The sequence below is a fragment of the Canis lupus genome, chromosome 18 (assembly GCF_048164855.1).
Source record: "Canis lupus baileyi chromosome 18, mCanLup2.hap1, whole genome shotgun sequence".
Taxonomy (NCBI): domain Eukaryota; kingdom Metazoa; phylum Chordata; class Mammalia; order Carnivora; family Canidae; genus Canis; species Canis lupus.
Window position 1 is genome coordinate 20,632,950 of NC_132855.1, and position 27,901 is coordinate 20,660,850.

General features: G+C 50.9%; 1 protein-coding gene, 2 long non-coding RNA genes and 1 other non-coding gene across 5 annotated transcripts; 2 read left to right on the forward strand and 2 right to left on the reverse strand.

Moving 5' to 3' along the window:
* Window positions 1-826: 826 nt before the first annotated feature.
* Window positions 827-7,035, reverse strand: EVX1 (even-skipped homeobox 1). Its single transcript, XM_072784753.1, has 3 exons — window positions 4,193-7,035; window positions 2,365-2,612; window positions 827-1,699 (listed from the first exon to the last, which is right to left on the reverse strand). The coding sequence occupies exons 1-3, from the start codon at window positions 4,617-4,619 to the stop codon at window positions 1,154-1,156; spliced, it is 1,221 nt and encodes a 406-aa protein (XP_072640854.1). The 5' UTR covers window positions 4,620-7,035; the 3' UTR covers window positions 827-1,153.
* Window positions 7,036-8,112: 1,077 nt separating this feature from the next.
* LOC140609467 (uncharacterized) lies at window positions 8,113-9,955 on the forward strand. The gene is made up of 2 exons (XR_012011293.1): window positions 8,113-9,265; window positions 9,838-9,955. It is a non-coding gene; the product is annotated as an uncharacterized lncRNA (long non-coding RNA).
* A 1,443-nt stretch (window positions 9,956-11,398) lies between these two features.
* Window positions 11,399-27,757, forward strand: LOC140608794 (uncharacterized). 2 transcript variants are annotated; one of them, XR_012010785.1, is made up of 3 exons: window positions 11,399-11,932; window positions 15,744-15,942; window positions 17,775-18,678. It is a non-coding gene; the product is annotated as an uncharacterized lncRNA (long non-coding RNA). The 2 variants fall into 2 exon arrangements; XR_012010784.1 differs by lacking the exon at window positions 17,775-18,678 and adding an exon at window positions 25,164-27,757 and having other exon boundaries at window positions 11,402-11,932.
* Window positions 25,602-25,709, reverse strand: LOC140609646 (U6 spliceosomal RNA). The gene has a single exon (XR_012011399.1). It is a non-coding gene; the product is annotated as a U6 spliceosomal RNA (small nuclear RNA).
* Window positions 27,758-27,901: the final 144 nt, after the last annotated feature.

Sequence of the window (27,901 nt, forward strand, 5' to 3'; positions counted from 1 at the left end):
ATCTGAAAGCCAAGCCCCAGTGGCAGCTTGGGAGAAAAATGAGAGGAAGAAGGATATAAATGCCAACTGCAAAGGGAAGAGCCAGAAAGCTTTTGGTAAAGGGAAGATGAACAAGCAAAGGCTTGAAATAGCCTCTAATTTGCTGGTAGATACTGAAGGAGGGAGACCGGGTCCCTGCTCCCTAAGCTCTTCCCTGGGCGCCTTGTTAACAGCTCAACCCTGGGCTCGATGGCCCACCGCATGGTGATCATTATTATACATTCAACATTCAAAACCCCTCCTCGCACACATGACTTGCTAATCAGGGTGTGTATTGGGCCCAGGGAGATGAGAGACTTGGTAGAAAGCTGCCAAGAGGCCCTGAGGCTTCTGCAGCCTCTCTGCCAATGCTAAACAAAAAGTGGGGGTGGGATGGAAGCAGGAGTAGAGACGGAGTTGCAAGTTGAGAGATATCAGGAAGCTAGGAGAGTGGAAAGAGATCAGGTGCTGGTAGATGCCAGAACCAGAAAATGTGTAACCGAGGCTCCAGGAAGGCAAGAGAGCCCCTGGATTCCCTGGAGGATCAGGATCCTCCATGACAGTAAATCCCCCCTCACTCTCTCCGCTGGATGGCTGGTGCCACTGCCATCCACAAGCCCCTTGCCCTGCCTTGGGAAAGCTGGCAAAGATTAATCTCTATCTGCTCTGCATACACAGCATTTTGTTCAGAAAGACAGCAATTTCCTTTCCAGTGCTTGGGCTTGGCCTTGGGGTGGGGGTGCGGGGTCCCGGGTGAGGCAGGGGGGTGGGGGTGGGAGGAGGGATTGACCGGCTGCATATCGGTTGCTGTTGCTACTAAATTTGACTTTGGAGCCACGGCCTCAGCCCCGCTCAGGGGCAACGGGTCCGGTGAAAAACGGAGGGGCCGCCCCAGAGGAAGGTCTCTCGGTCTCCGCGTCCCCATCCCCACTCCTGATCCCCAAACGCGCCCGCCAGGCCGCTTTCCCGGGCGTCCCGATCCTGGAGGCCGAGTCCCTCTCTGGTCCTTTTCGGCCTTCTTTTCCCCCTCGATGCCCTGGGGGCGGGGAGGGGGCGCAGGCTGAGTCCCCGCGGGGGGCGGGGGGAGCCCCCCAACCCACGGGCGTCCTGGAGCCGGCAGCCCGCGGGCGGCCCCTTATCTGGTGAGGGGCACCTCCTCCCTCTGGTCCAGCGCCACGGAGGAGGCCTTGCTGAGCACGGAGGGCGCGAAGGTGAGGAAGGAGTCCGAGCGGGAGGTGGAGGCACAGGTGAAGTCCGAGGCGGCGGCGGCGGCGGCGCGGGGCGCCAGCCCGTTGGCCGGGCCGCTGTGGCAGGCGAGGCAGGAGCAGGGGCCGCCGGCCGCCGCGCCCAGTCCGTGAGCCGGGCCCGGGTAGAGCGGCGGGTGGCGGAAGGCGCACAGCAGTTCGGGCCGCGGGTAGGGCTGCGAGAGCACGCGGAAGGTGTCGAGCGGGCGCAGCGGGCCGCTGAAGGGCGAGGCGGCGGCGGACGCGGCGGACGCGGCGCCCAGGCCCACGGGCGAGTAGTAGGGTAGCGGCAGGTGCGACGGGAAGGGGTAGGGCAGGCCGCCCGCGGCCGCCGCGTGGCTCATCATGTACGTGTAGAAGGCGGGGTCGGCCGGGTGCGGCCACGTCATGGCCAGCCGCTGCCGTTTGTCCTTCATGCGCCGGTTCTGGAACCACACCTGGGGGGCGGGGAGGAGCAGGTTCGGCGGCGGCACGGCCCGAAGCGCAGAGCCCAGAAGTCCTGCCCCGCTGCAGGGTAGGATGCGGGCAGCGCAGGGAAGAGCCGCGGCAGAGCCCGGGGGGGTGGGGGGGGTGAGGGGAGGCGGGGGCGGGGGGCGCATCCCACCAGCACCACCACCACCACCTGGAGCTGGAATCCCGTACGGAGAGGTTCGGGGAGTGGCTTCAGTCTGCGTCCCTCCTTCCCTCGGCCAAGCGGCCGGGACCCCTGGGGTGCCAGAACCCGTTGTGGTGCGCAAAGGAGTGAGATAGACTAAGATCTCAGCCCGTCTGAGGCCGCAGGCGGCGGTTCCCCAGAAACACCTCCCCTTCAGCCGCGCGCTCTCGGGGCAGAGGCACCCCATTGCCACTGTGTATTTGGCTAGAAAACGGACAGAGGCAACCGAACGCCAGCAGTTCCTGCTTAGGGACTGTGGGAAAGGTAAATCTGCACACACCTGGTGCCTTCAACAGACCTGGACACCCCCAGCCTAGCCACCACGTGGGCAGGGAGACCCCAGGCCCTGATTCTTGGCTCAGGATTTAAGGAGTGGACAGTCGGTATTTACTTCCTGCTGAGTGGGCACACCCCTTCTCCCCTGTGGCCTGTCGCCAGAGCTCATACCTTGATGGTGGTTTCCGGAAGGTTTAGGGCGGCGGCCAGCTCGCATCTCCGAGGCCTGGACACATAGTTCTCCCTGTAGAACTCTTTTTCCAGCCGGGCAATCTGCTCCCGGGTGAAGGCTGTGCGGTAGCGGCGCATCTGGTCACTGGCGCTGCAGGCCAGGGTGCCCTGGGAGCTGCTGCTGCTGTTGCTCTTGGGGGCTTCACTGCTGCTGTTTGGACTGCTGGCCAATGCCTCTGAGCTGGGCCCTGTGTGGGGAGCCCAGAGCACATGCACACACAGAACACACAACAGACACACAAAACACTGCTGATGTGGGGCTGTAGGCCCAGTGTGCATGTGGATGGTGGGGTAGAAAGGCACCCCCCTCCTCTCAGTAGCCTCAGTTTCTGCCTCCGTTGGGGCACAGGAGACTTTGAGAACACGGGAAAAGAGGGATGGGGTCTCACCATTCAGATGAGCACAAAGCAGCCCTCAGGCCTGGCTGGACTGCTGTTTGGGAGACCTCTCTTAAGGCCTGCTGGGTACAGGAACCTCAGCCACCTTGGCCACCTGCCCTGAGACACAGATGAGATGCAGACTCTCTGAGCTTTCTGCCCACCGTTGGCAGGACTGGACAAGGATGTGCATAAGTGACAGACGAGTTGAAATGCACCTTTGTGCTGAAGTGTAGTGAGCTCTGGGTCTTAGTGCATTGTAGGATACTGCACACAGGCTGGGTCCTTGCTTTTGTGTGGGCCAGGCTGCCAGTGTAGGTGTGGGAATGTGTACTAGGTTGCACTCGTTGCAGGGATGGCATAGGAGTGTGTGTATGAATATCATTATTACCTTGGTATATTTGAGTGGCGTATGGTTTCTGAGGGCGTGCTATGGTTAGGAAATCTGGGTTGAATGGACAAGATGGTAATGTGGGTGCTCAACCAGGTGTTGGCTGCCCGGGCAAGAGGTGGTATTTCTTCCATACTAGGGTCTTCCCATCTACCCCCATAGCTTTGTGGAAGAGTGTCTGCTGGTGGGCTCTCCCTCCTACTAGCTTTCCACCCCTCTCCGGGGGACTCCCTGCCTGGCCACCTCCCCCACAAACTAGCCCCTGATCAGGGAGGGGTTCTCCAAGTGAAAGCAGTGTGACAGCATCCCTTTTGGATCTAACCCAAGGAAGGGTGGGGCTCCTGCCCCCTGCAGCTCCTTTTCCTTTGGGTGGAGAAGTGGGACTGGGAAGGAAAGGGGAATGGGGGAGGGCCAGAGCTCTGCCTTTTCAAATGCAACCGGAGACCAAAGGCAATTAGATCATTGGGACCATTTCCGACCTGGCGCCACCGAGCCCGGGAAGTGACAAGGTAATTTGGACCTCTGACCGACGTGCAAACTGGTCGGAGGGCCGCAGCACCCAGGCAGCCCGAGTCAGCCGCGGTTTTACGGTCCTTTATGGACTCCGGGCTTCCGCGCCTGGATGCGCCTTACACCCCGCCAGCCACAAACTGCCCCGACCCGCGTTTGATCTCGCCCACGCCGGGGAAGGTGTCTTGCCCGGAGCAGTTGAAGCAGTGCCACAAAACTCTAGGGGGTTGGGGTGCACTTTGAATCCCCCTCAAGCCCAGGGCTTGCGTCTCCCTCCTCCCGCAAAGCACAGCTGTCACCCTCGGTCCCGCTAATGCCAGAGCACAGAAGGAGACCCCCGCCAGGGCGCAGATATCAGGGGAGAGTTGCTCAGGTGGGTCCCCCCAGCCACCCTGCCCTGGGGGAAAGGAGTGCCTTCCTCCCCTCCAGAGCTGAAGTGCAAGGTGGGCGCGGTGGGAGGCCCGGGGGGGAGAAGGGGCGCGGTGGCTACCTTTGCTGTGCTGGTACTCGGCGTTCCCCGTGGCGCAGTCCGGGGTGCAGCTCACCTCGATTTCTTCATAGAAATCCGACTCGGTGTCCGAGCTGCTAGGTTGCCCCTGAGCCGAGAGGCTGTCGGCGGAGGACACTGGAGGTCCGGGGCCAAGCACCGCAGCTCCGGCTGCCCGCGGCTCAGCGCCCGGCCCCGCAGCGCTGCCTGCTAGTCCGTCCACCGGCTCCTCCTCCAGGCCTCCCCCGCCGCGCTCCCGGGCGGCCGGAGGACCGGCCCGCGGGCTCAGGCAACCACGGGGCACCGTCTTCTCGGGCGGCTCCGGCAGCGGGCTGCCCACGGCTTCGGACAAATTGGAGACCCTCTTGCCAACCAGAGTACCAAGCTGACCCGCATCCAGAAACATAACCATGTCCTTTCGGCTCTCCATCCCGGGGCTCGCCGGAGGGGGGAGGGAGTAAGCCCCAAGTGACTCCTAGCCCCCGGCTCCCCGGTCCCCCGCGGTCGGACAGATCTTGGCTGCGGGAGGGAGAGAGAGAGGCCAGGCGACTGGGCGGGCGCGGAGCGGCCGGAGTGCGATGTCGACGGTGACGGCGGTGGTGGCGGTGGGGAGCTGGGGTCACCTTGTGATGCGAGCGCTCCTCTGTGCCGCACCGCCTCTGGGAGGAAGCCCCATTGCCCTCTTCTTTCTAAGCTGTCATCCTCCTGCTGCAATCGTCATTACAGTACCGCTGGTGACGCCACTCGGCGAGCGCAAGTGGATAAATAGAAACGTCTGCCACAGCGAAGATGAAAGGAGACCCGCAGCTAATGGCTCGGCAGTGATGCGCCAGGTGTGGGCCTCGCTCGAATGGGGAGGAGAGTGTGAAAACAGACAGAGAGACACACACACTGAGACAGGGAGACACCCAGGCAGAGGGCATGCAAATGGAATTCCGCAGAAAGAAAAAGAGAGCTTAAGGCGCGCGGCGAGTTCCGCAGGAGCTGCGGGACTCGGTAATTGAATAAGCTTCTGATTTTCTTTTTTTTCCTGATTGTTGTTTTGGCTTTTGTTTTCTTAACTTGGTGCCTTGATCTAACACTGATGAGAGAATCCATAACTGCATTTTAAAAGTGTGAAGGCCGACTCACAAGCCTCGCTTCTCTCGTCATTATTACAACTGGCTGTCCTGGCGAGCTAACCTCCTAGGGGCTCCAAAGTCTTTTTACAAGCTACTGAAAAACATATTCCCTCCTCCCACCGCTCAGTTGTCTGGAGAGCTTGAGCCTGGGGTATCCTCTCTTCCTCCTCCCACCCTCTACCCCCAGATGTCTCCTTCCTCCTGGAAACCAAGAGAACTTTGCTGTTTTTCTTCCCGAAGGAGCAGGAAATAAATGCCTTAATATTTTTTCTTTAAGGGCTTGTCTTAGCTGCTGACTCCAAATGTTTGCTGATTCTTTTTTATTCCCCTTCCCCCATCTAGGTGGCCTTAAGCTCTCCACAGCTCGGCTTGACCTCCAGGTGGCTATTCGTAGAAGAAATCGTTTTCCCATTTGCTTGGGCCTCGCCTGCACTTCAGGTATGTAGGGTGGGGAGAGGTTCTACCAGTGGCCTTTTTTCTTTTCTTGTCCATATTTTAAAGTATTCGTTCAGAGTCAACGAATTCCTCTGGAAACAGGTTTTGCGAGTGAAGAGGAACTGAGAAATGCGGCCCCTATGACCGCAGTGCCAGAGGCTGCTCGCTGGGAAACCGTGCCGTTCTCACCCAGTAACTGGGGGCAGGGGTTGAGAGTGCCCCAGCACACGGCATGGGGGTTCACCGAGCTTTGGCACACAGGGTTCTCCCCCAGGTCCTGCCCACGGGCTTCAGTGGCACTGAGGGTAGAAGAGAGCCGTCACCAAAAATGCCCTGAAATAGCAAGTGACTAGGGGCACTCCTAAATATTTGAGGACAGAAAGGGAACCTCTAGGGCAGGGCTGGGGGGAGTTTGGAGTGCTTGATGTCTTTGGGAGACCTTCTCAGGTCTCCTTCCAGGGAAGGTCTGACAACCCATTAGGAAACTGACCCCTCCTTGCCAGCTCTGAGCAGTGGGCTGGGGCCAGACCGCCATGGGCGGCCAGGTCTCTCCCCACTTTGCTGTGGGCAGAAGGTAGGCCCCTTCTCCCCTCTGCTATCCCTAAAACTCTCTTTTCTCTGTCTCTCCCCAGAGCTCCTAGCTCTCAGCCATCTGGGCTGCCCCCTGCACCCCGCCCTTCTCCAAGTCCCAAGGCAAAAGCCCCAATTTCTGAGATTCTAAAGAAAAGTCTGTCACTATCTTTTTTGTTTTGTTCTATCTCCTACTTTGTTCTCCTCCTCCTTTCTCTTTCTCTACTCTTCTCTCCCTTTCCCCTACCTCAGTCTAAGCCATCGGTGGGCTTGTGGAGGTCGTGGAGGAAGCAAGGGGTTCAGGCAAGACAAAAGTTCTCTTCTCACTCCTGCTTTCTACTTCCCCTCTTCAATCAGAAGATGCTCATTAACCTCGCCTGGGGTGGAGGTGGGGGGCGGGCAGGGGGATCCCGAAGGTAACGTGGGCATAAACATCTCCACTCCCGGGGACTCCCAAAGCCACCATCTGCTGAGCACTGCTAGTTCAAAACTCCTAGGGACTATTCTAAAGGTGACAGGAGCGACTGGGACTGGAGGGGATCAAACCCTAGAACCTTTTGCTGCATCGCAGAGTTGTCCTGGGTTTCTGTCACGCCCTGCCCTTCCCAGCCAGTAGCCAGAGCCAGAGGGAGCACCTGGCTTACTCTTTCCTTCCTGTCAAAGTCGAGCCCGCAGAGCCCGCGTTGGAGCTGCCTCGGTTGGGCCCTTCCTGCACCGAGCCTGAGCCTCGCCCACCCTCTGCTTCCCCACCCCCGCCCCCGCCTCCGCCCCCCGCCCCCCTGAGCCTGCCGCCTTCTCACCGCCGCCCCCGCTGCGCTCACCTCCTCCGGGCCGGGTCCGCGCTGGGACTCCCTGCTCCCCGCCCCGCCCCGCCCCCAGCTTTGCATTCAATGGGAGTGCTCCGCGTTTGATCCTCTTTTCCTCTGGGTTTTCCCTGCCAGATGAAAGCGGAGTAGGATTGAGAGATCAAGAGGTACCACTTGAGTCTCCTTCCTGGGTCCGGCCCACCCAAGCGGGGCTTCCCCGGCTGTCCCGGGGAGGAAGGCGGCTGCAGTGGGGGCCTCAGCCTCTTCGGGTGGGGGGCTGCCTCCCCTGGGCTGCGGATCTGAAGCTTCAGGGACGCCCCCTCCGCCCCATCGCTCTCTGTGCTTCTACCTCTGCCCTTTCAAAGCAGCCTCAATCCCACCACCACCACCCCCGCCCTCCTCCCCAAGTCTCTGGAGGCCTATTGCACCCTCTGGCATAGGGAGAAAAAACAAAAATGTTTAACCAAATGTCACTTCTTCCAAAAGCATCCTGTCGTCAACATCAGATGAAGAGAAGTCGAATTTTTAACAAGAGGAAGAAGGTGAGGGGGTGCTGAATAAGAACAATTTGTTTAGCCTTTTTGTATGGGGGGGAAGGACTATTTTAATAGCATCGTTATCACTGTATCATGAAGGTTATTACCGACGACACTGAGAAGAAAGGTAAATTCGCAAAGGGAGTGAAGTCCGCGGGCCCGCGGAGGCCTGGGAAACACCACGAAAGCGGAGAGGGGGTGATAGCAGCCTAAGTGGGGTCCGGCATGGGCTCCCACTGCTTCTCACCTCCCCTCGCAGGGAAGACCCTCTTCCTCCACCGCCCAGGGCCTGCTGTCCCCTCCCCCCGCTGGGAAAACGGGTTTAGGTCCAGCCGGCTCGTCTCCGATTGAAATTCTCTGGACTTCAAAAGCTCGAGGCTCCGCTTCCGCCCGGGCTGGGCCGGGGCGGGGGGTGGGTGGGTGGGAACCCCCGGGGAAGAGACGCGGAGATAAGATGCGCGGCTTGTGTTAAATGGAATCGGAAGCCGGGCTTGGGTCACCAGACGCGTTGATCCGCTGGAGCCGCTACGCTTCCCCCCAAAAACCCCCTGGCTCCCGAGAGCAACGGCAGGGGGTGGGGAATGCCTCGGTGGCCTTCGGACCCCGCTTGGGTGCGGTGGTCTGCCGCCCGAGTTATCTGCATCAGACAGATGCGGGGCCTCCCGGCGGCGGGCGCGCGTCCCGCCCGAAAGGAAGGGGCGAAGGCTTCCGAAAGCTGGTTTGGCTGCTTCGGTGCCAGCGAAATTTTGATCAGGAAAAATTATTTTTGCTTCTCACTTCGGTAAAACCCAAGAACAAAGGGAGCTTGCTTTTAAACAATAAGCGTTGCCCAACAGTCGTGGATGTTGATCTTGGGCCCTTGTTCATCATCCAGGCCGTGTCTCCGGCTTGGACATCGGAGTTCCCGCGTGGCTGGGTCTCCGACGCCGGAATCATGGGGATGAGGGGACTTCTGGGGTTGGTCCCTGTCTTGTCCCTTGCAGCTGCCAACGCCCACGTGGAAACCCAAAGCGCAGAAGCACCGCGGAGCGCGCCCCTCCAGCAGCGAGGTCCCCTCTCGATCTCAGACGCCCAGAGGTCCGGATGCCAGAGGATCACACCTAGTCCACTTCCCCCAACCCCTCGCCCACCCCATAGAGGGGGTCCCTGGTGCACTAGCTTGCATGGGGGACGACAGAACAGTTTCTCCTGCAGGGAGAACCTGCAGCTTCTGGAACTCTGGTTTGGACAAGTGCCCCTTCTCTCTGCACCTCCCAGAGAGAAGGGCCAGGAGTCTGGGACAGAAAACTGAATGCTTTCTGCCCACTGCTCCTTAGGTCCTTGGACCCAGCCAGCCCTGCAGCGGCTCTTGCATCTACTCCTGTTAGCCCCAGGTTCCTATAGGTCTTAGGTGGCTTTCCCACCCTGAGCTTCAGACAACTGCCTGAGCAGCCCACATTCTACACTCACGACTTACCCATCCCAGGGCTGGAGGACCCAGGGCAGTCAGTATGGGAGGCCTGAGGACCTCCACAAGCTCAAGGCTTGCTTCTGCCTCAAGCCACCAACTGGAAGGTTTCCTTTTCTCGTGGAGGACCAATTCCCCAACATCCAGCAACCAAAGCCCAGGTATACCTCTCCTCTCACCCTGGCAGAGATAGTATGAGTTTTTCCTTCACCATTACTATCCTGAAATTTCCTTTCATTACAAGCCCATTTCTCGTTTAATCTACCCAACATTCCTTTATAAGTCCTCGATGTGCCTTAGTGCCTTTTCTCCCACAGTGATAAGGTAACCAGTGGTCTTGACTCAAATGGGCCTGGCTGAGTGCAAAACACTAGACCGGCCAGTCCCTCCCTGGCCTTCAGGGATGCCTCAACACCCAACAGTGCCTTAACTCTCTATAAAGCAATCCTTCACAAGCCTCCTGCCCCTTCTGGGATCTAGGTAGGACCAGGGGCCCCTCAGAGAGGTTGCCCACTTGTCTTCAGAACCGAAAGGCTCAGAGCCCAAATTTCTGGACTGCTCTCACTCTGCCTCATCCATGATTTCCCAAGAGGGCAAAGAGAAACCCTATCTGGAAATCTGGGGACCCCACATGATCAGAGTAATCACTGTTCTAAGCATTTCAGCTACATTAGCTTTTTCCACCCTCACAACAAGCCTGAAGAATATAATATAAATCATCCCTCTTTTGCAGCTGAGTGATCTGAAATGCAGAGAGAAGGCCCACATATAACTGACAGTCAAGACTGAACTCCTATCCCTCTGGCCTCAAGTCCACACTCACAACAACTGGAGCTACTAGAAAATGCCAAGCATTGCATTCTGAGTCTTTCTTTCCAAGAACTCCACTTGTGGTTTTTGCCAAGGCCTTTTCTCCTCCTCCTCACTCCCTAAGAATTCATTGGGATTGGAAGAAGTGGGGGTAGGGGGCCCAACTAACATCTGGCCATTCATTCTGAGCATGAAGAAGAGTAAAGATAAAAAAAGTTCATTTGGAAATGTATCCTGGGGAAGGCCTCCAGGTCTTGCCCTCTTTTTAAGACAGGGATCAGAGGCTGCGTGGGGACTGTGTATGCACTCACAGGGAGGCTGCAGCCATCCTTAGGACAGTTGGGGTAGGAGAGCCTAAGTGTCCTGCCCTGAGCACAGGGGAAGAGTTTTCAGGTGTGAGTTCCAAAATACCAGGAAGATAACTTCAGCAAGTGATTCTGGAGACCCTAAGAGACAAAGTCCAGTCCCTCTGTGATCATAAAAATCCACTGAGGCCCTGAGCATCCATCTGGAAAGGGGGCAAAACTCACTAGAGTTATACTTGCCCACTTGAACCTCTTGGGAGTCATGACCCCTTCACATATCTGGCAAATCTCTGCCCCGGAAAAGTACATAGAGGCATTGAAGTTAGCTGTCCACTTCTGAGATTCCTCTCCCCACAATAGCCCCATGCCAACCAACAAAGCCCAGACACAATTGCCAGATCCTTTTGATAGGGGGTATTGCTTTACCAAGGTGTTTTCTCTGACAAGGCAGCTGCCTCTCTCAAACTGTCCTCCAGGATTGATTGACCCAAGGAACAAAACCTGAGGGTATGGCCAGGACTCCCCACCCTGCATCTTGACCTGAGCATATTCTTCAGGCTCTGCACTTGCCTCCATGGTGCATGGAGGCCCTGGAGGTGTATGTTGGGAGAGAGAATGGCCAGGCTGGGGCTTCTGTAAAAGACACAACTTGGTTTGGCCTAAGGGTAAGGGGGAAATGCAATGCAGGGAAGTGGCCAGTTATTATCAGGGAGTCCTGTACACCATGGGTTGGTTCCTTTACTCATGGAGAGGGACAGGGAGGAAGACAGTTTTCACTTTTTTGTGTTTGTAAATAGATTTTGTTCAGACACAAACCCTTTCCAAGCCCTGGACTGGCCAAAGGCCAGATGAGCCTGAGAGCCCTGCCCTTTCCCCAGCAGTGCCCTCTCCACTCTCATCCTTGTTCAGGAAGAGGGAAGTGGCCTACTGTGGCCTGGTCAGGGTGGTCCAACCGGGGGATGCGCAGACCCTTATCTGGGTGGAATCATTTTACCCCATGGGATCGCTCTTCTACGACTCCACTAACCCTAAATGGCCCTAAATGCTTCTTCCCGGGTGCGGGTTTTCTTCTGGGAGTCTTTCTGCGAGCTCACTGACCCTACGTCTGTCTCTCTTGGTTCCCTGGCCAAGGAGCAGACCCACCTCCTTCCTCTCTCTCCACTCGGCGAAGCCGGGCCAGGAGACGCGGTGGCGCCGGCCTGCAAACGGAGTCGGTGTCCCGCGGTGGGGGCAGGAGAACCGCCCCAAGGCGAGGAAGTCCAACCGGTTGGGCGGGCTAAGCCTCGCCCTCCCGCGAAATGGAAAAACCCTCGTGGTGAGGAGTTCTGGGGCCTGATTTTTATAGAGCCCTCTCCTGACCCGGACTAGTTCCATTCCTCCTACTGAGCTTCGCAGAGAGCCCCGAGGGGGTACAGTTCCTCGCGTCGTGCAGCGGGAAACCGACTCTTAGAAAGGTTGCGGAACGTGCCTAGGGTCCCGCCGGGAGTGGCCCGGCTAGGATTTGAACCCGAGTCGTCCAGCCTGCAAAAGCCCGGTGCTCTCTGACGTTAGCGCTGCGCGCCCAGGGCCGAGACGGCGTCCCCTAACAGCGCCGACAACCGGGGTGCCTTGGGTGTGACTGGAACCCGCGGCCAGGGGCCACCCTTCCCAGGTTTGGCGGGCGCTGCCCCTGCTGCGGCCGAGGGTCGGCGGGAGCGGCGCGGGGCTGTTACCGTAAGTCTCAGAGGAGCGGGGCACGGGGAAAGGTGGCTGAGAACTGGAAGGGCCGGAGGGCGCCGCGACGTGGAGGGACTGCGTTCCCGGCTCGGAGGCCTGGCCTGGAGGGAGGGAGGGAGGCTCGCCCGCCCCAGTGAGCTTCGCACGGTGGGGTACCAGCTAGGAGGAGCCCGCTGTAGTGAAGGGAGAGCAGGAGGGATGTGGGCTCAGAGGACACGGTGTCCCCCGCCCGGGACTGGGGCGCGCTCCCAGGCTGGCTCCGGACGAGTCTCCGTCCCTTCCGTCCCCCGCAGGGCCCTGCCAGGTGCGGCCTGGAGCCGCCAGAGAGGCCCTTTCCGGCCTTGAAGCCGGTCGGCCTTCCAGTCCAGTCCCCGCGGCCCTTCCTGCGCCCTCCTCCCCTCCCTCCCCTTGCTGCGACGGGGACAAAGCGTAGCTCCCGAATTGCTGTCTCGGTGCGCCCCCCACTGCCGACCGCCAGAGGCGGAAGCTGCGGTGCGTCCAGCATCCGCGCTGGCTCGGATCCCGCGGCCCCGCCCGAAGCCTCCGTTCCCCTCCCCCAGGGCAGCCTACCTGCGTAGGGAGGGAGCCCGACCCCGCCCTCAAGCCCCCCTTCCGAGCTGGACCCCGGGAAGGGGGGTGGCGGTTCGCGGCCGAGGCCTAGGCTTCTAGGGGCCGGTCACCAACCATGCGGGGGTGAGGGGCTGGAGGGAGCTAGGGGCTCTCCTAATACGCTACCTTCCTCCTTTGAGAGGGGGCTTGAAACCCCGACCCCAACCTCTTAAGGCTTATAGAAGACGAGTCTTGTGTGTGTGTGTGGGGGGGGGGGTTAGGGATGCCCGCGATCAGCCAGGATGATCAATCACGCCCCCAACACATGCGTGGACCCTATTCGTCGTGGGCACGAAGCCCAGGCATTGGGGAGCCTCTTAGACAACCTTGTCTCCACAGTCCTCAAACGCTTTTACTTTGAGCCTCACTTAGTTTTGAGGCCCACTTTATGAACAACATAGCAACGTTCCCCATTCCCTTTGGCAGGGTTTGTTGAAGTGTAGTCCCTGTACCGTCTGGGAACTTGTAAGAAATGTAAATTTGCAGGTCCCACTGCAGTATTAATGAATTAGCAACTCTGGAGAGGGAACCAGCAGTCTGTTTTCACAAGCCCTCCGAGTGATTTTTGGTGTACACTCCAGTTTAAGAACTGCTGCCTTTTGGATTCCATCAGCCTAGTTTCTAAGTTCCCATGATTTTCCACTGTGCCTGGAATATTTGTTTGCCTCAGTATAGAACTTTATGCCTCTGTTTATTCACTCTTGTTCTTTCCATCTTACTGCCTCCATGTATCTCTTTGTGCATTAACTCATTACCTAATGATGTCATTATCACCTAATGATGTCATTATCTAATTTAGCTCCTCACTCATATTTTCATTTATCCACTGCCTAAGTCCATGGCTCCCCTGGTTGCAGATCAGAAACTGCTTTGTAACTGCAGGAGTTGGAACAGAGTGGAAAACCTGCCCTACTCAGAGATTTCTCTCACAAAAGGGAGTCAGAGGCCAAGTTGTGATTGGTTCACTGGCTACAGAGGGGAAAAAAGCAACCCTTCCATGTTTGGGTATGCATCCTGATAGAGAACAAATGGAATGGAAAGAAGGGCCTTGGGAGTAACTGGGGACAAGGAAATTGAGGCACAGAAATAGACTTTCTTGGGGTGTCCCTCAAAGACTATGGGCAGGGACCCAAAGGACCCAGCACCAGCTCGAGATACACAAGTATCTTTATTGTGGATATCTCAAGATGGTGATTGAGCCATTTGTTGGTGGCTGGTTAAAAGCAAGCTGCTTTAGTAGGAGCCAAAAAAGCCTGAGCCTTGTAGCTATTGATATAGATGTGTTTTCATTCAGTCAGACTTTCCTAGTATCAGACATATTCTGGGATGCTATTTAATAGGCTAAATGTATAGCTAATATTATAAAGTAAGGGGATCCCTGGGTGGCACAGTGGTTTAGCACCTGCCTTTGGCCCAGGGCGTGATCCTGGAGACCCGGGATCGAATCCCATGTCGGGCTCCTGGTACATGGAGCCTGCATCTCCCTCTGCCTGTGTCTCTGCCTCTCTCTCTCTCTCTGTGTGACTATCATAAATAAATAAAAATTAAAAAAAAAAATAAAGTAGGCAGTGCGAGGCCACGGTGCTACCAAAAATACCCAATAAAGGTAGCTATCAAGATCTTCTGTGTATAGAGTGCTATTTAAATGTTTTACATGCATTATATCACTTAATCCCTACAGCTCTGTAAAGTAAGATGGAGAAACTAAGTCAAAAATGGGTTAAATGCTACTCAAGATCACATAGCCTGCTAGTGGCAGAGGTAATATTTGAATCCCAGTAGTGTGAAGCCATAGGCCAGGCTCCTATTCTACTTAATAAGAATTTCACCAGGCATTACTACCAGTAGTATTAAAAATAATTAACAGTTGGTCTTTTCCCACAGGTAACATTTTCAGTCACTGCTTCCATTTGATAAAATAGTTCCGTGTAATAGGAAGAATAACTATTAATATAATCCCCATTTTATGGATAGGAAACCAGGACCCAGAGGGGTTAAGTGCCTCTGCCCAGATCACCCAGCTAATGAATTGCAAAGCAAGGAGCACTGTTACTCCTTTTGACATCTTTGTCTTTGTTTCTCATTTTTCTTTCATCTCACTTTAGACACATATTCATGTATCATCATATTAATCCTTGACATGTCTCCATTAGCTTAGGATGCTCCAAAGGACTTCTCCATCCAGCATTTGGTTTGCTCCTCCTACCATCCCTAAGGAGGTGGCAGAGGTCAGAGTTGTTCTTTCCAGTTTCTAGTGGAGGAAGCCAGGATTTGGAGAGTTCAGAGGACTTGACCAAGGTCACAGAGCCACAGTAAGGATCAAAGCCTCAGACTTCTCACAGGCAAGAGTGGACTTTGAGAGAATCCTGCAGAATGAATGAATGAATCATTCTTACTCCCTGGCCCATCCTTAAAGCCTGGCAGTACCGACAAAGGAAATAATTTATAAGTATTCAAAACATACTGTGCTATTAATGCAACTTCTTATTATAATGGACTTACAGTTGTTTCATAACTTCTATTATTGGCAATATGTCAACTTTGGAATGTTTTCATAATTATTCTAGAGTCAGCCTTTCTGTTCTTGGAAAGAATTAGAAGAGGAAAGAAAGGTCACTGTTTTAAAAATAGGCATGAAAATAAATAAATAAATAAATAAATAAATAAATAAATAAATAAAAATAGGCATGGAAAGGGCCAAAGGAACCCAGATCCAGGATGTAACTCTGCCCTGGTCTTCGGCCCTGAGGAAGGGGTCTGTACTTTCACAAGTGTCAATAGTCAGGCCATGATTTTCATCTTAAATATGGCCTGTCAGCACCTGAAGAGTCAGATTACCTCCAAAAATGGACCAGTTTTCTTTCTATTCCTTTCTTCCATCACAACTCCCATTTTTCTCCCCAATATACACAGTGGAAAATGGAGAAGTTCATGTGCTCATGCTCTAAGGTAAGAGCATGATAGGTACACTTTCTTTCTTATGTCTCACAACAATCCTCAGAGGGGAGCATAGGGCTCCCCACTTCATAGGTGAAGAAACTGAGGCATAAGGAGGTTAAGCAACTGATCTGAGGTTACACAGGTAAGTGAATGAGAGCCAAAGGAAAACCCAGGCTTGTAAATATACAGCTTACCTTCCAATAGCTATGAATCCACTTTTCCCTATGGATGCAAATTCTGATATCTTCTGATCCAGCAGAAAGGAGCAGCAAGGAGCTGGTCTGCTGTGCAGTGAGGCCTGGATTTTGAGTCCAGGATGGAGAGAAACAGATCCCAGGGATTTTTGGGAAGATAGAGGACAATCTGCAGCTGCTATGAGAACAGAATTGGTGGTGGAAGAGTGCTCTCAAATTTGCCCAGCCAAGATTTCTTATACTTCAAAGACAAATGGTGACAAGGTAAGAGCATGCACTTGGAAGCCAGACAGACATGAGCTTGGACCCCCACTCTGGTACTTACTAGCCAGTGACCTTGAGCAGACCAAAGCTGCAAGATATCCGATCTAAGATACAGCTGCCTGCCTCTCAGCGCTGTTCTGAAGATTTGATGAGATGTGAAATGGAAAAGGCCTAGCACATGGAGCACTTGGGTGGCTCAGCTGGTTAAGTGTCTGCCTTTGGCTCAGGTCATGATCTCAGGGTCCTAGGATGGAGCCCCACATTGGGCTCCATGCTCAGCAGGGAATCTGCTTCTCCCTCTCTCTCTTTCTCTCTTTCTGTCAAGTAAATAAATAAAATCTTAATCTTAAAAAAAAAAAAAAAAAAAAGGAAAAGCCTAGAACAGTTCCTGGCCTATGATGAGTACTCAGTGAATGCAAATTCCCTCTTGTCCCACTGTGGCAGTGCCTCTACCTCACCTACTATGTCTGTGATTTTCCTTTCTCAATAGTGTACCCTTGGTCAGTGAGAATCAGCAGTGAATGTAACATGCAGGGGAATGGTGCCCAGAGAACCAATAATACGTTTGTGCCCCTCTCCCTACACTCTCATCAACATTTTACCAGTTACATTTCCCAGGAATAAATAACCACAGTGCATCCATGCATTTGTTGGAGTTCAACAAATATGCAGATGGTAGGTGCATAATGAGGTAAAGAATTATCTGGCTGGCATATTTGTAGCACCATCATAGATGGCATCCAGGATCCTGCATCCTTTCTGTAACCCATCCACAGAGATCTAAGGTAATGAGAAGAAAATCAAAACATGCCTCATGTGCTAATAGAATTTTTCCTTTATGGTAGTTTTTTTTTTAATTTTTAAAAAATTTATTTATTCATGAGAGACAGAGAGAGGCAGAGAGGGAGAGAGAGAGAGAGGCAGAAACAGAAGCAGAAGGAGAAGCAGGCTCCATGCAGGGTACCTGACGTGGGACCCGATCCTGGGTCTCCAGGATCACGCCCTGGGCTGAAGGCAGTGCTAAACCACTGAGCCACCCGGGCTGCCCCTTTATGGTAGTTTAAAGGTATAGCCAGATGATCCATAAATCATAACAAATGTAGGGGCAGTTTAGTATAAGAGTTAAATGTACAGACTCAAGTTAGATTGTTTGAGTTCTAATTCCAACTCTGCCACTCACTATGCTGTGTGATGTTGGACAAGTTAGTCAACTTCTGAGAGAGAGCCTCTGTTGCCTCATCTGTAAAATGGGGCCATAGGACAACAAAATGAGTTAGTACATATAAAGCACTTAAAAGAGTACCTAGCATATACTAAGCTCAATAAATGTTAACTATTATTACTGTGGTGTGTTACTTCCCTGAATGTGAGCCTCAGAGAGTTCTCTGAGTTTGTGGAATGAAGGGAAGATAAGTGAAGCAAGAATCCTCTGCAACCAGTAGGTTGCAACCTGTATTTAGGGTTTCAGTACTGGCTCCACCGCTAGTGGGCTTGGACGAGCTACTCAACCTTCAGGAACTCCTGTTTACTCCCGTGTAAAATGAATGTGAGTAAGCTGCCTCACCTTCTTCACATAGTTATGGCCCCAAATGGAGCCCTATTGTTATTTTAGCTTTTAACCTTTGAACACATAAAGGTTTTCTTCTGCTCATTAAGTAGTACACCCTCTGGGAGGAGCCACTTGGTAAGCCAACACCTGCTCAGTCCTTAGTGACACATCAGCACTTTACCAGTATCGTAGGAAATGGTGAGAGGGAGGCTGGAGACAGGATTGAGGAAATGAGGAGAGCAGGAGATGAGAAGACTTCCACGATTTCTCATTTCCTTCACAGGCTTAACCGAGGAGCATCCTGCCCAGTGCCTTACAGTAATGTCACTGGCTTAATGCCACAAATATTGTAAATTGCCAAATGAGAATGATTCCCGCCCGTCTCTTTTATATTTTGAGGAAAGAGAGAATGTTTTGGTGATGTGGGACTTTCTTCAGTATCTATGGGTTGTGAATAGTATAAGCAATGAGAGGAAGACACCATGTTGGGCAGTTTTTCACGGAACTTTGGGAGATGGAAAGAATACATTACAAGGATTTCTCCTTTCTCCAGAAGGCTGACTTAAAGGTATAGCAAATTTGGAAAGCAAAATTACCTGAATCCTCACTAGCTTCTACTCCCTGCTTCTTGTCTCTGTGCCCAGCAGAAGATTCTGAGGTTATTAATCTTCCTGGCGAAGGTCCCAGAAACCCCCAAAGAACATTTTGGTTTGACTGAATTGAAATAATATTTACTGCCATCCTACTATGTGCCCTACACTGTGCTAGTCACTTGGTAACAGAGTTACTGCAACAGAAACAGCTGCCTCCCCTTCTTTCATGACGAAAGAGCATCCAAACTTCAGTTGTCCACATGGCTTTCAAGTCTAAAGTCTGCCTCTCCTGCAACTAGGAGTAGGCTTAGGACTAAATTCAGCAGACCAAATATCAGCAGAAATGTCATATAGCCGCTTCCAGGCACCTTCCTTATGAAACAGAAATATGTAAGCCCTTTGCACAGTCTCCTTTATCGTTCCTCTGTCCGGCTGCCCGCGGCTTGTGTCCTGACATCCTAGACCTAGGTATGGCACACAACAAAGTGGAAGAAGCCTGGCTCTCTGACATCATGGAGCACCACACAAAAAAGACCAAAGGCCTACAAGAGAACGGGAATCATAGGAGTCACGTTTTCTGAATTAAAAAGATCAATAAAGGGATCCCTGGGTGGCGCAGCAGTTTGGCGCCTGCCTTTGGCCCAGGGCGCGATCCTGGAGACCCGGGATCGAATCCCACGTCGGGCTCCTGGTGCCTGGAGCCTGCTTCTCCCTCTGCCTATGTCTCTGCCTCTCTCTCTCTCTCTCTCTGTGACTATCATAAATAAATAAAAAAATTAAAAAAAAAAAAAAAAAAAAAAAAAAGATCAATAAAGAGGGGTGCCTGGGTTGGTTAAGCATTGGCCTTCAGCTCAGGTCCTGATTTCAGGGTCCTGGATTGAGCCCCACATGGGGGCTCCCTGCTCCACAAGGAACCTGTTTCTCCCTCTCCCCAACCTCCCTGCTCATGCACTCTCTCTGGCTCTCTCTCTCTCTCTCTCTCAAGTACATAAATAAATAATCTTTAAAAAGATGGAGAGGGAAAAAAAGAGAAAGGCCTATAAAAAAAAAGTAGATTTCCCAAGTTGTTCTAGGTGGTGATACAGTGGTGTGTGTGTGTGTGTGTGTGTGTGTGTGTGGTATTTTCCACTGACAAGTTATATAACATCTTTGTAGAACCTCAGTCAATATTAAACGTTTTTTCTGGGCAGGCAGTGAACCAAGGAAAAAGTTGCTAAAGCATAACCAACGAACTAATTATGTTTTATGTATACATTATGCCACTTAAAATTTTGGGGGGCACCTGGGTGGCTCAATTCCTTAAGCATCTGCCTTCGGCTGAGGTCATGATCTTAAGGTCCTGGGATGGAGCCCTCCATCAGGCTCCCTGCTCCACTGGGAACCTGCTTCTCCCTTTCCTCCTGCCCCTCCCACCTGCTTGTCCTTGCTCTCTCTCTCAAAGAAATAAATAAAAAATATTTTTTAAAAATTATTTTACCTGCACAGTAATAATATCTAAGTGAGATATTGTTGAAAGGTTATGAAGAAGGCAAATGAGAAGTTTCTCTAGAGATAGAATGAAAATGAGCAAGCCTTTCTCTGAAGACCAATTCAGAAAAACAGCCAACTCTTTCTGTTTTTATTCTGTTCTCAATTTGCTGTGAGACTTTAAATGAGCCATTAAACAACTTGGACCTTATTAAAATGGGGTGGTAATTTCATATAGAGTAGGTATTGTTAAGCCTTCTTGTTTTTAAATCCAAACTGAGTCTCTCTCTCTCTCTCTCTCTCTCTCTCTCACACACACACACACACACACACACACACAAAATGTTGCTTTGGTAAGCTGTTCATTTACTGCTAGGGGGGTAAGAGGATATGCCTGAAGAGCTAATGCAGTTATGGATAGATATTCCATATGCTAACTTAACATAAATGCTTCAAACTTTTATTTCCTTGATGGAGAAACATCAGGATCTCTGGCCTATTTTACATGCTTTAGCCTTGGGTGGGAAATGCCCCTAAGTAAAATAAGAAGCCATTTCAGAAGTATTTCTCCTTTCCCACACCACTTATTATCTCTAACAACTCATTTTCCATCCACTGTGTTTCCTTGTACTGGTTTTACGATAGGGAGTCTCCAGCACTGTGAACCCTCTGCAAGTCTAGCCAGTTCTTTCTGGCTCCCTGCTGAAAAATGGAGGACAAAACTCAGAATTATGACAAGGCTGGCCATATGATATGGCCATTACTTTTCTGGTTTCCATCTACCCTGCAGGTGGTAGGTTTGAAGGTTTGGGGAAATTCCCTGATGACTAGGTACACCAATTTCCCGTGGGGTCACATGAGCATGTTCAAATATAATTGCCATAGTACTGGCCAGGTCTATTTTCAGGCTGTGCATAAGGATGAAGAACAGCTGCCCATGGGTCTCTAAAGTCTCTTATATAAGAACCTAGTACCTGAGAGCTGAAACTAAGACACATGCCAGGCCTTATGGATTCTCTCCATTCTATAAGTGTAGTTGGAGGCAAGGGAAGTTTGGCTGGTCTGACCAATGACTACTAGGTCAAAAGCTCTAGTCTAGGTCAGAGTCATGTGCAACATCTTTGGCCAATGGCTGTGCTGTCTTGAGGCCCCAGGCAGCCAAGAAAAGTGGTCAGGAAAGCCGGCTCTAAACCTGCCCCTGGGGGCAGCCCGGGTGGCTCAGCGGTTTGGCGCAGCCCTCAGCCCAGGGCGTGATCCTGGAGACCTAGGATCCAGTCCCATGTCGGGCTCCCTGCATGGAGCCTGCTTCCCTCTGCCTGTGTCTCTGCCAGTCTCTCTCTCTCTTTCTCTCATGAATGAATAAATAAAATTTAAAAAAACAAAACAAACAAACAAACAAAACCTGCCCCTGCCATTGCCTGTCTGGGTGACCTTGCACTAGTCACTTGACTCTTCTGTGAATAGATTACGGATCCCAAGTCTGCTACCCAGTGGGAGACCTTAGCCAATTCACAGCTTTGGGTATCAGAGGAAGCCAAAAGGATTTGTTTTCTGGCATGCCCCCATTATGGCATTCTGTGACTCCAGCTGGGACACAAACTAAAGCCTCTAGTTTTGTTTTGGTTTTTGTTTGTTTGGTTGGTTGGTTGGTTGGTTTTGTTTTGTTTTGTTTTGTTTTTGTTTTGCATGTTGGCAGCTGATTTGAATTGTTTTAAAATTCGGGATTGGCCAACAGCTCTAGGCCAGAAATGGTCTATTAGGCCAATTGCCGAGTCTTCTGCAGTCCACTGACCCAAGGAAGAGTTTGACTAGGTGGGGACCTGGGAGGGGGGAATATCCCATACGTGAAGAACACAGATAACTCTGGCCAACGGTGGGCTGGCTGGTCTGAGCCCCAAAGCTCTACCGCTCCTACCCCAGCCCACCCTAAACGGCAGAGGTCAGCCTGGGTCTAGTTTCCTTTTGCCACCGGTGGGACTTACTCTCCACTGAAAGGTGGGCAGGCAGGAAAGGAGTGCGTTGCCGGCAGGGACCGAGCCCGCGGCGCTCAGGCTTCGGCTGTGGGTCCCCTGCTCCCTGGGTGCCCCAAACCCGAGAGGCGCGGGGATGCGCGTCGGAACCCCGGCTGCGGGCAGGTGCGCGGCGGCGCGGGGCCAGCGAACCCGGCGGCTCCGGGCGCCCCGGCAGCGCTCACGGACCAACCCCCGGGCGCGCGGCCGCGGCTGCGGGGCGGCGGGCGGGGCTCTCAGTCGCGGGGGGGCGGCGGCGGGGCCCGGAGCCTGCGCCGAGGCCGGGGAGGGCCCCGAAACCAACCCGACGGACTTGTGGGGAGGAAATTCGATCCTCGGGCCCTTTGCTGCCTGAGCTTAAAAATGGATTCTCCATCTGCTGCGAAAGCCTCGGGCTCCGAGCGGCTGCATCCTGGCCCCTGGGAGTCGTGGGGAGCCCTGCAGGCACCCCGACCCGCGGAGTGCTCACCTGCCCCTTGCTCGGACACACACTGGCGCTCCCTGACGCTCGTGTGCCCTTCGAAGGCCGCTCATCTATTTTCAGCCAAGCCCAAAGGGGAGATGATGCTCTGTCAAGTTCAAATAAAGAAACCTGGAATCCCCGGGTGGCTTGGCGGTTTAGCGCCGCCTTCAGCCCAGAGTGTGATCCTGGGGACCCGGGATCGAGTCCCACGTCGGGATCCCTGCACAGAGCCTGCTTCTCCCTCTGCCTGGGTCTCTGCTCCTCTCTCTGTGTGTCTCTCATGAATAAATAAGTAAAATATTAAAAACACACAAATAAAGAAACCTATTTTCTTTTTTTAAGATTTTATTTATTTATGAGAGACACAGAGGGGGTTGCAGAGACCCAGGCAGAGGGAGAAGCAGGCTCCACGCAGGGAGCCCGACGTGGGACTCGATCCCGGGTCTCCAGGATCATGCCCTGGGCTGAAGGCGGCGCTAAACCGCTAAGCCACCCGGGCTGCCCAAGAAACCTATTTTCTATATAATTCAGTTTGTCCAGAAGAACTTTGAAGACGGATGACAACATTCAAGGACACTGTTAGCCTCACTCTATTGGTGAAACGTAAACAACAACAACCAACCAGATAAAACCTCTTTGGAACAATTTTGACATTTATGAATTTAGTTATTATTTCGTTTGTCCCCACAATCTCACTTTTTGAAGATTTTCCTACACAATGCTTTCAAAAAGATTTACAATGCCATTTTAGTGATAATGAAAAAGTGGAACCTGACTATTCATCAATAGAGAAATAAATTGGCTGAATATATAATGAGTACACATATCAAGAAATACTGTATGTAAAAGACAAGCTCACAGGCAAACAGATCTAAGCTTACATTAAATGAAAAAGAAAGTGGATTATAAAAGACAGTAGATATGGTAGGACTCCATATTCGTTAAAATGCAGAAACAAATTGTGAGTAAATGTCTACAACTCACTCGGATAGGATTAGTGACTTATTTCATGGATGATTATACAGGAAATATATGTATATTTTACATGTACATACATCTGGAGAACTGTCTACCTAACTGTTACATTGTTTATCTTTGGGGTGATCCTGAGAGGAGGGAATGTGGAGCATTAACTTCCTACACTATATATTTCTTCAAAGTTTGATTTCTTTTAAAATAAGCATGCATTAATTTTGTATTTCCCACACACCAAAAACAATAAAGATTTTTTAAAAAATCATACCCCTTTCCATCCCAAGACCACCAGATGGTTATCACTTGTCCACTCTTCTCTGATCTTTCCATTACTATGTTAACTTTCCCTTCAAATTCTTCTCATCCCTGTACAGTATCCACTTACAAATTGCCTATTTAATGTGTGCAAATAGTTTTTTTAGATCCTTTAAACCCAAAGAATGAAAGAAGTGAGAATATTCCTTCCACTTTATCTATTCACACTATTCAAACAGAAAGATTAGGTGCAGTCTTGGGGGGGAGGGGGACTTGAAAGCATTGCAATTTTTAATTCATTACTTCTCAAGTTTTGTGTGGATGTGGCACATATTCTCTCTCAATGCAGCCAACCAGGAGAGATCTTTAAAACACGGTTTTTGTTTCTTTTTAATCCAGGAAGGCAGAAAGGCATTACACTCTGAAGGAAATACCACTGAAAAGTTGAACAGGATTTTCAGGGACGGGAACTGGAGTGGGAAAGGCACTCTTGGCTGAAGGAGGGTCACTGTGAAAGAGGCTAGGAAGGGGAATGTGACCTGCACTATGGGCTGGGATTCTGGGATTGTTTAAGCTAGCCTGAACGTCGTCTCAGAAACATGAGCTCAATTCATACTATGGGAAATAAGCATGGCCACACTTCAAACATGCAGAAATGAAGGGCTCGTCTGGCATTTTAAAATATTTATATAGAAAAATGGCACCCAGCAGCAATAAACTGAGTTGGGTTCACTCTCACCTAAGTGTCCGATAGGGTTTTTTTTTTTTTTGATAGGGTTCTTTATTACACATAAAACTACATCGTGGGCAGCCCCAGTGGCTCAAGCAGTTTAGTATTGCCTTCAGCCCAGGGTGTGATCCTGGAGACTCGGGATTGAGTCCCACATGAGGTTCCCTGTGTGGAACCTGCTTTTCCCTCTGCCTGTGTCTCTGCCTCTTTCTCTGTCTCTGTGTCTCTCATAAATAAATAAAATCTTTTTTAAAAAATCATATTTCCTCAGGCAAAGCCTCAGAATATTCCAGGATCATACATATAACTCAGTTTTTGCTCAGACCCTTGATGTCACTCTCCTCCTTTTCATATGCATTAGTAGCATCACTGTAAAATGCAAGTGTTCTGGAACAAAATACCTGGGTTCCGATCCTGATTGCCATGTATTAGCTTATGATTTTGGTCAAGTTATTTAAACTCTTCTGTGCTTCAGTTTATGACCTCTGAAATGGAGATAACACTACGTATTTTATAAGATGTTATGCAATTTATTTTTTAAATTTTATTTATTTATTCATGAGAGAGGCAGAGACACAGGCAGAGGGAGAAGCAGGCTCCTTGCAGGGAGCTCGATGTGGCACTCGATCCCTGAACTGGGATCACGACCTGAGCCGAAGGCAGACACTCAACCACTGAGCCACCCAGGTGTCCCAGATTTATTTATTTGAGAGAGTGTGTGTATGAGCAGGGGAGGGGCAGAGGGAGAAGGAGAATCTCAAGCAGACTCCCCACTGAGCAGGAAGCCCCGCTCCACTGGATCTCAGAACTCTGAGATCAAAACCTAGGAGCCAAAACCAGAGTCCAACTCTCAACCAACTGAGCCACCCAGGTGCTCCTATTTATTTATTTTTATTTTAAGTAGGCTCCATGCCCAACATGGAGCTTGAACTCAGGACCCTGAGATCAAGAGCTGCATATTCTCCTGACTGAGCCAGCCAGGGGCCCCAAGAATATAAAGCTTTTTAGAATATTGAAAGTTCAATAACAGTCACCATTACCACTTACTCTCTTACAACCCCCCAAAAACTTTATTCTTGCCCCATTCTCCCTCAAGATACTGTCATTTCTGCATTCTCCAATTGTCTCAGTTCTATCCCTTGTTTCCTGGAGATTCTTTTTTTTTTTTTTTTTTTTTTAGATTTTATTTATTTATTCATGAGAGACACACAGAGAGAGGCAGCGACACAAGCGGAGAGAGGAGAAGCAGGCTCCATGAAGGTGCCTGATGCGGGACTCGATCCCAGAACTCCAGGATCACGTCCTGAACCGAAGGCAGATGCTCAACCGCTGAGCCATCCAGGAGTCCCTTTCCTGAAGATTCTAACAGTAGCTCCTCCCCTGCTGTTTGCCTTCTCTCTCCCATCTAATGGGTTGCAAATGACTGTACCATAGTCTCAAGAATACCTAATGGAAAACCTGGAGTCTGTTCTTCTTCTGTGATAGTTTCTGAGTTTTTAAAACAACCATATTCACATATATTTTATATATCATAAAACTCACTTATTTGGGGTATACAACCCAACGATTTTCAGTTATTTACAAAGTGGTGTGATCATGAAAATAAATCATTTTTTTAAAAAATATGGAACACTTTATGAATTTGCATGTCATCCTTCAGCAGGAGCCAATGCTAACCTTCTCCATATCATTCCAATTTCAATATATGTGCTGCTGAAGCAAGCACAAAATAAATCAGTCTAAGATCATTTTCATCCCCCCCTCCCTACCATTGGACCCCTTTTGCCCTTTTACAGCTCATCTTTCTCACCTCCAGCTTCTGGCAACCACTAATCTACTTTCTGTTGTTATAAATTCACCTTTTCTGGTCATTTTAGATACATAGAATCATACAATAGGTGGTCTCTTCTGTCTAACTTCTTTCACTTGGCATAATTTTTGAGATTTATCCATGATATAGCATATGTTAGTAGTTCAATACTCTCCGTTTTATCACCTGTCAAAGCAGAATGATTTCTGTCATGTCTATAATTATATCACAGAACATGGGGCCCCTGGGTGGTTCAGTGGTTGAACATCTGCCTTTGGCCCAAGGCATGATCCTGGGGTCCCGGAATCGAGTCCTGAGTCAAGCTCCCTGCATGAAGCCTGCTTCTCCCTCTGCCTATGTCTCTGCCTCTCTCTGTGTCTCTCCTGAATAAATAAATTTTTAAAAATCTTTTAAAAAAAGAATTATATCACAGAACAATATTGATAATATAGAGTTAAAGCTAACTATTATTTCACCTACAGTGCTCTAAGCACTGGCTAAGTGCTTTATTTGCATCATAGAACTTAAACTTCCCATGGGCTACTCAGGTAATACTATTTATATACATTTTTTGAGAACACTGAAGTTTAGAAATACGAACAGACTTGCCCAAGGTCACAAAGCAAGTAAGTGGCAGAGGGGCGGGGCTCAAATGTAAGTTTGTGTGACTCTAGAGCTAAAGCCAGAGTCACCTTCAAAATCAACAAAGGACCTTTGTATTTCATACCCTTCCATGATCACAAAAACAAAACCCAGGAAAGCGTTCATGGTAAGTCCACCAAACAGATGAAGAAATGGTCCATGCCTTGTCAATCTCCACTTGTGTGTAAGGAATTGTCAGTCCATCATTTTCTCCATACCTGATGCTGCTTCTGTGCTGAGGACATCTAACTCCTCTGGGAAGGAGCTGGTGTCATGAAGGACTCAGTTCTACGGGATAAAGATTTCTGATGTTTGAACCGATTTTCCTAGGCACTGTCTTGATGCATCCCCAGACCAGGCAGCCCAGGAAAACAGGATGGACCTTTACCCATCACCCTGTCTAACAGGAAATGAACATGTAGGAGAAAAACTTAGAATCCATGCTTCCCATTGTTAACAATTTTTAGGGTGGAACTCATGGCATTACATGGTAACAATGAAGGTGGGCCATTCTAATCTCCCACCCCGTGGTACTTGAGGGATTGTTCACTAGGAAGATTCTAGTGCCACGGGCTAGAAACACTCTTCTCTGAGGATTTCTAAAGAAATCTCCAGTTGTTATTTAGTCATAGAACCCCTTTGAGGTTTTATGATAAGCCTCAGGCCCCGCATTTATGAGAAGCCTCAGACTAAAGACATTCACCTTCAAACATGTGTTGTCATTATTATAAATTTATTAATAATATTGGCTTTAGAAATAAGAAATACTGTAACAGACCATGCTTCCAATCTGTCCTAGGATTTTTTGAATAATATTTAACCATTCTCACTAGTCACAGAAGGAAGGGTCCTCAGAGTGAAAGATCTTCATTTCACAGAGGAACCCCAGCGATCACAGGAGGTGCCTAGCTGTTCTGTGAAGGGGTGGGGGTGAGAACCCAAGCCTTCAGTCCCTTGGAAAGATCCAGAAAAAGCAAGTACTCAGACAAATCCCATTCTGGCTCAGTAGCAACTAACTTAGATAATGGAGCCTCTTATTAATAGCACTTCATTGGTGGTGTACCATGCCCTTCCGGCATCAATTAGGCAACAATTACTTGTTGAATGAAAAGAACTATTTGTTGGTGTTAAATGTCAGGATCCCCAGCTCCCCTTGGGGGGTTGTGAGATGCTGGCTATGTTCTGTTTCTCGATCTGCTGCTGATGACACGGGTGTGTTCACTTTGTGATATTTTGTTGATTCTTATGCACTTCTTTGTACATAATATTTCAATAAAATTTGCCCCCAAAAGACGCGAATAAAAAGAGAAATATTTTTAAAAGAGCCTAGTGCAGTGCACGTCATGGAGTAGGTGGATATCACAGATGCGTTCACGGAGTAAAAAGGATCTCATTCGATCCTATCCTGTGGGGTAAGGTTACCGTGGCCCCAGGAACCTTCCAGGGCGGACAGGAGCTCACGACTC

Bases quoted from the DNA above. Each gene is read 5' to 3' on its own strand.
- EVX1 (XM_072784753.1), bottom strand. From the start codon at position 4,619: ATGGAGAGCCGAAAGGACATGGTTATGTTTCTGGATGCGGGTCAGCTT. The intron at 2,613-4,192 runs GTAGCCACCGCG...CTCCCCACACAG, and splicing joins CGAGTACCAGCACAGCAAAG to GGCCCAGCTCAGAGGCATTG. The intron at 1,700-2,364 runs GTATGAGCTCTG...CCCGCCCCCCAG, and splicing joins TTCCGGAAACCACCATCAAG to GTGTGGTTCCAGAACCGGCG.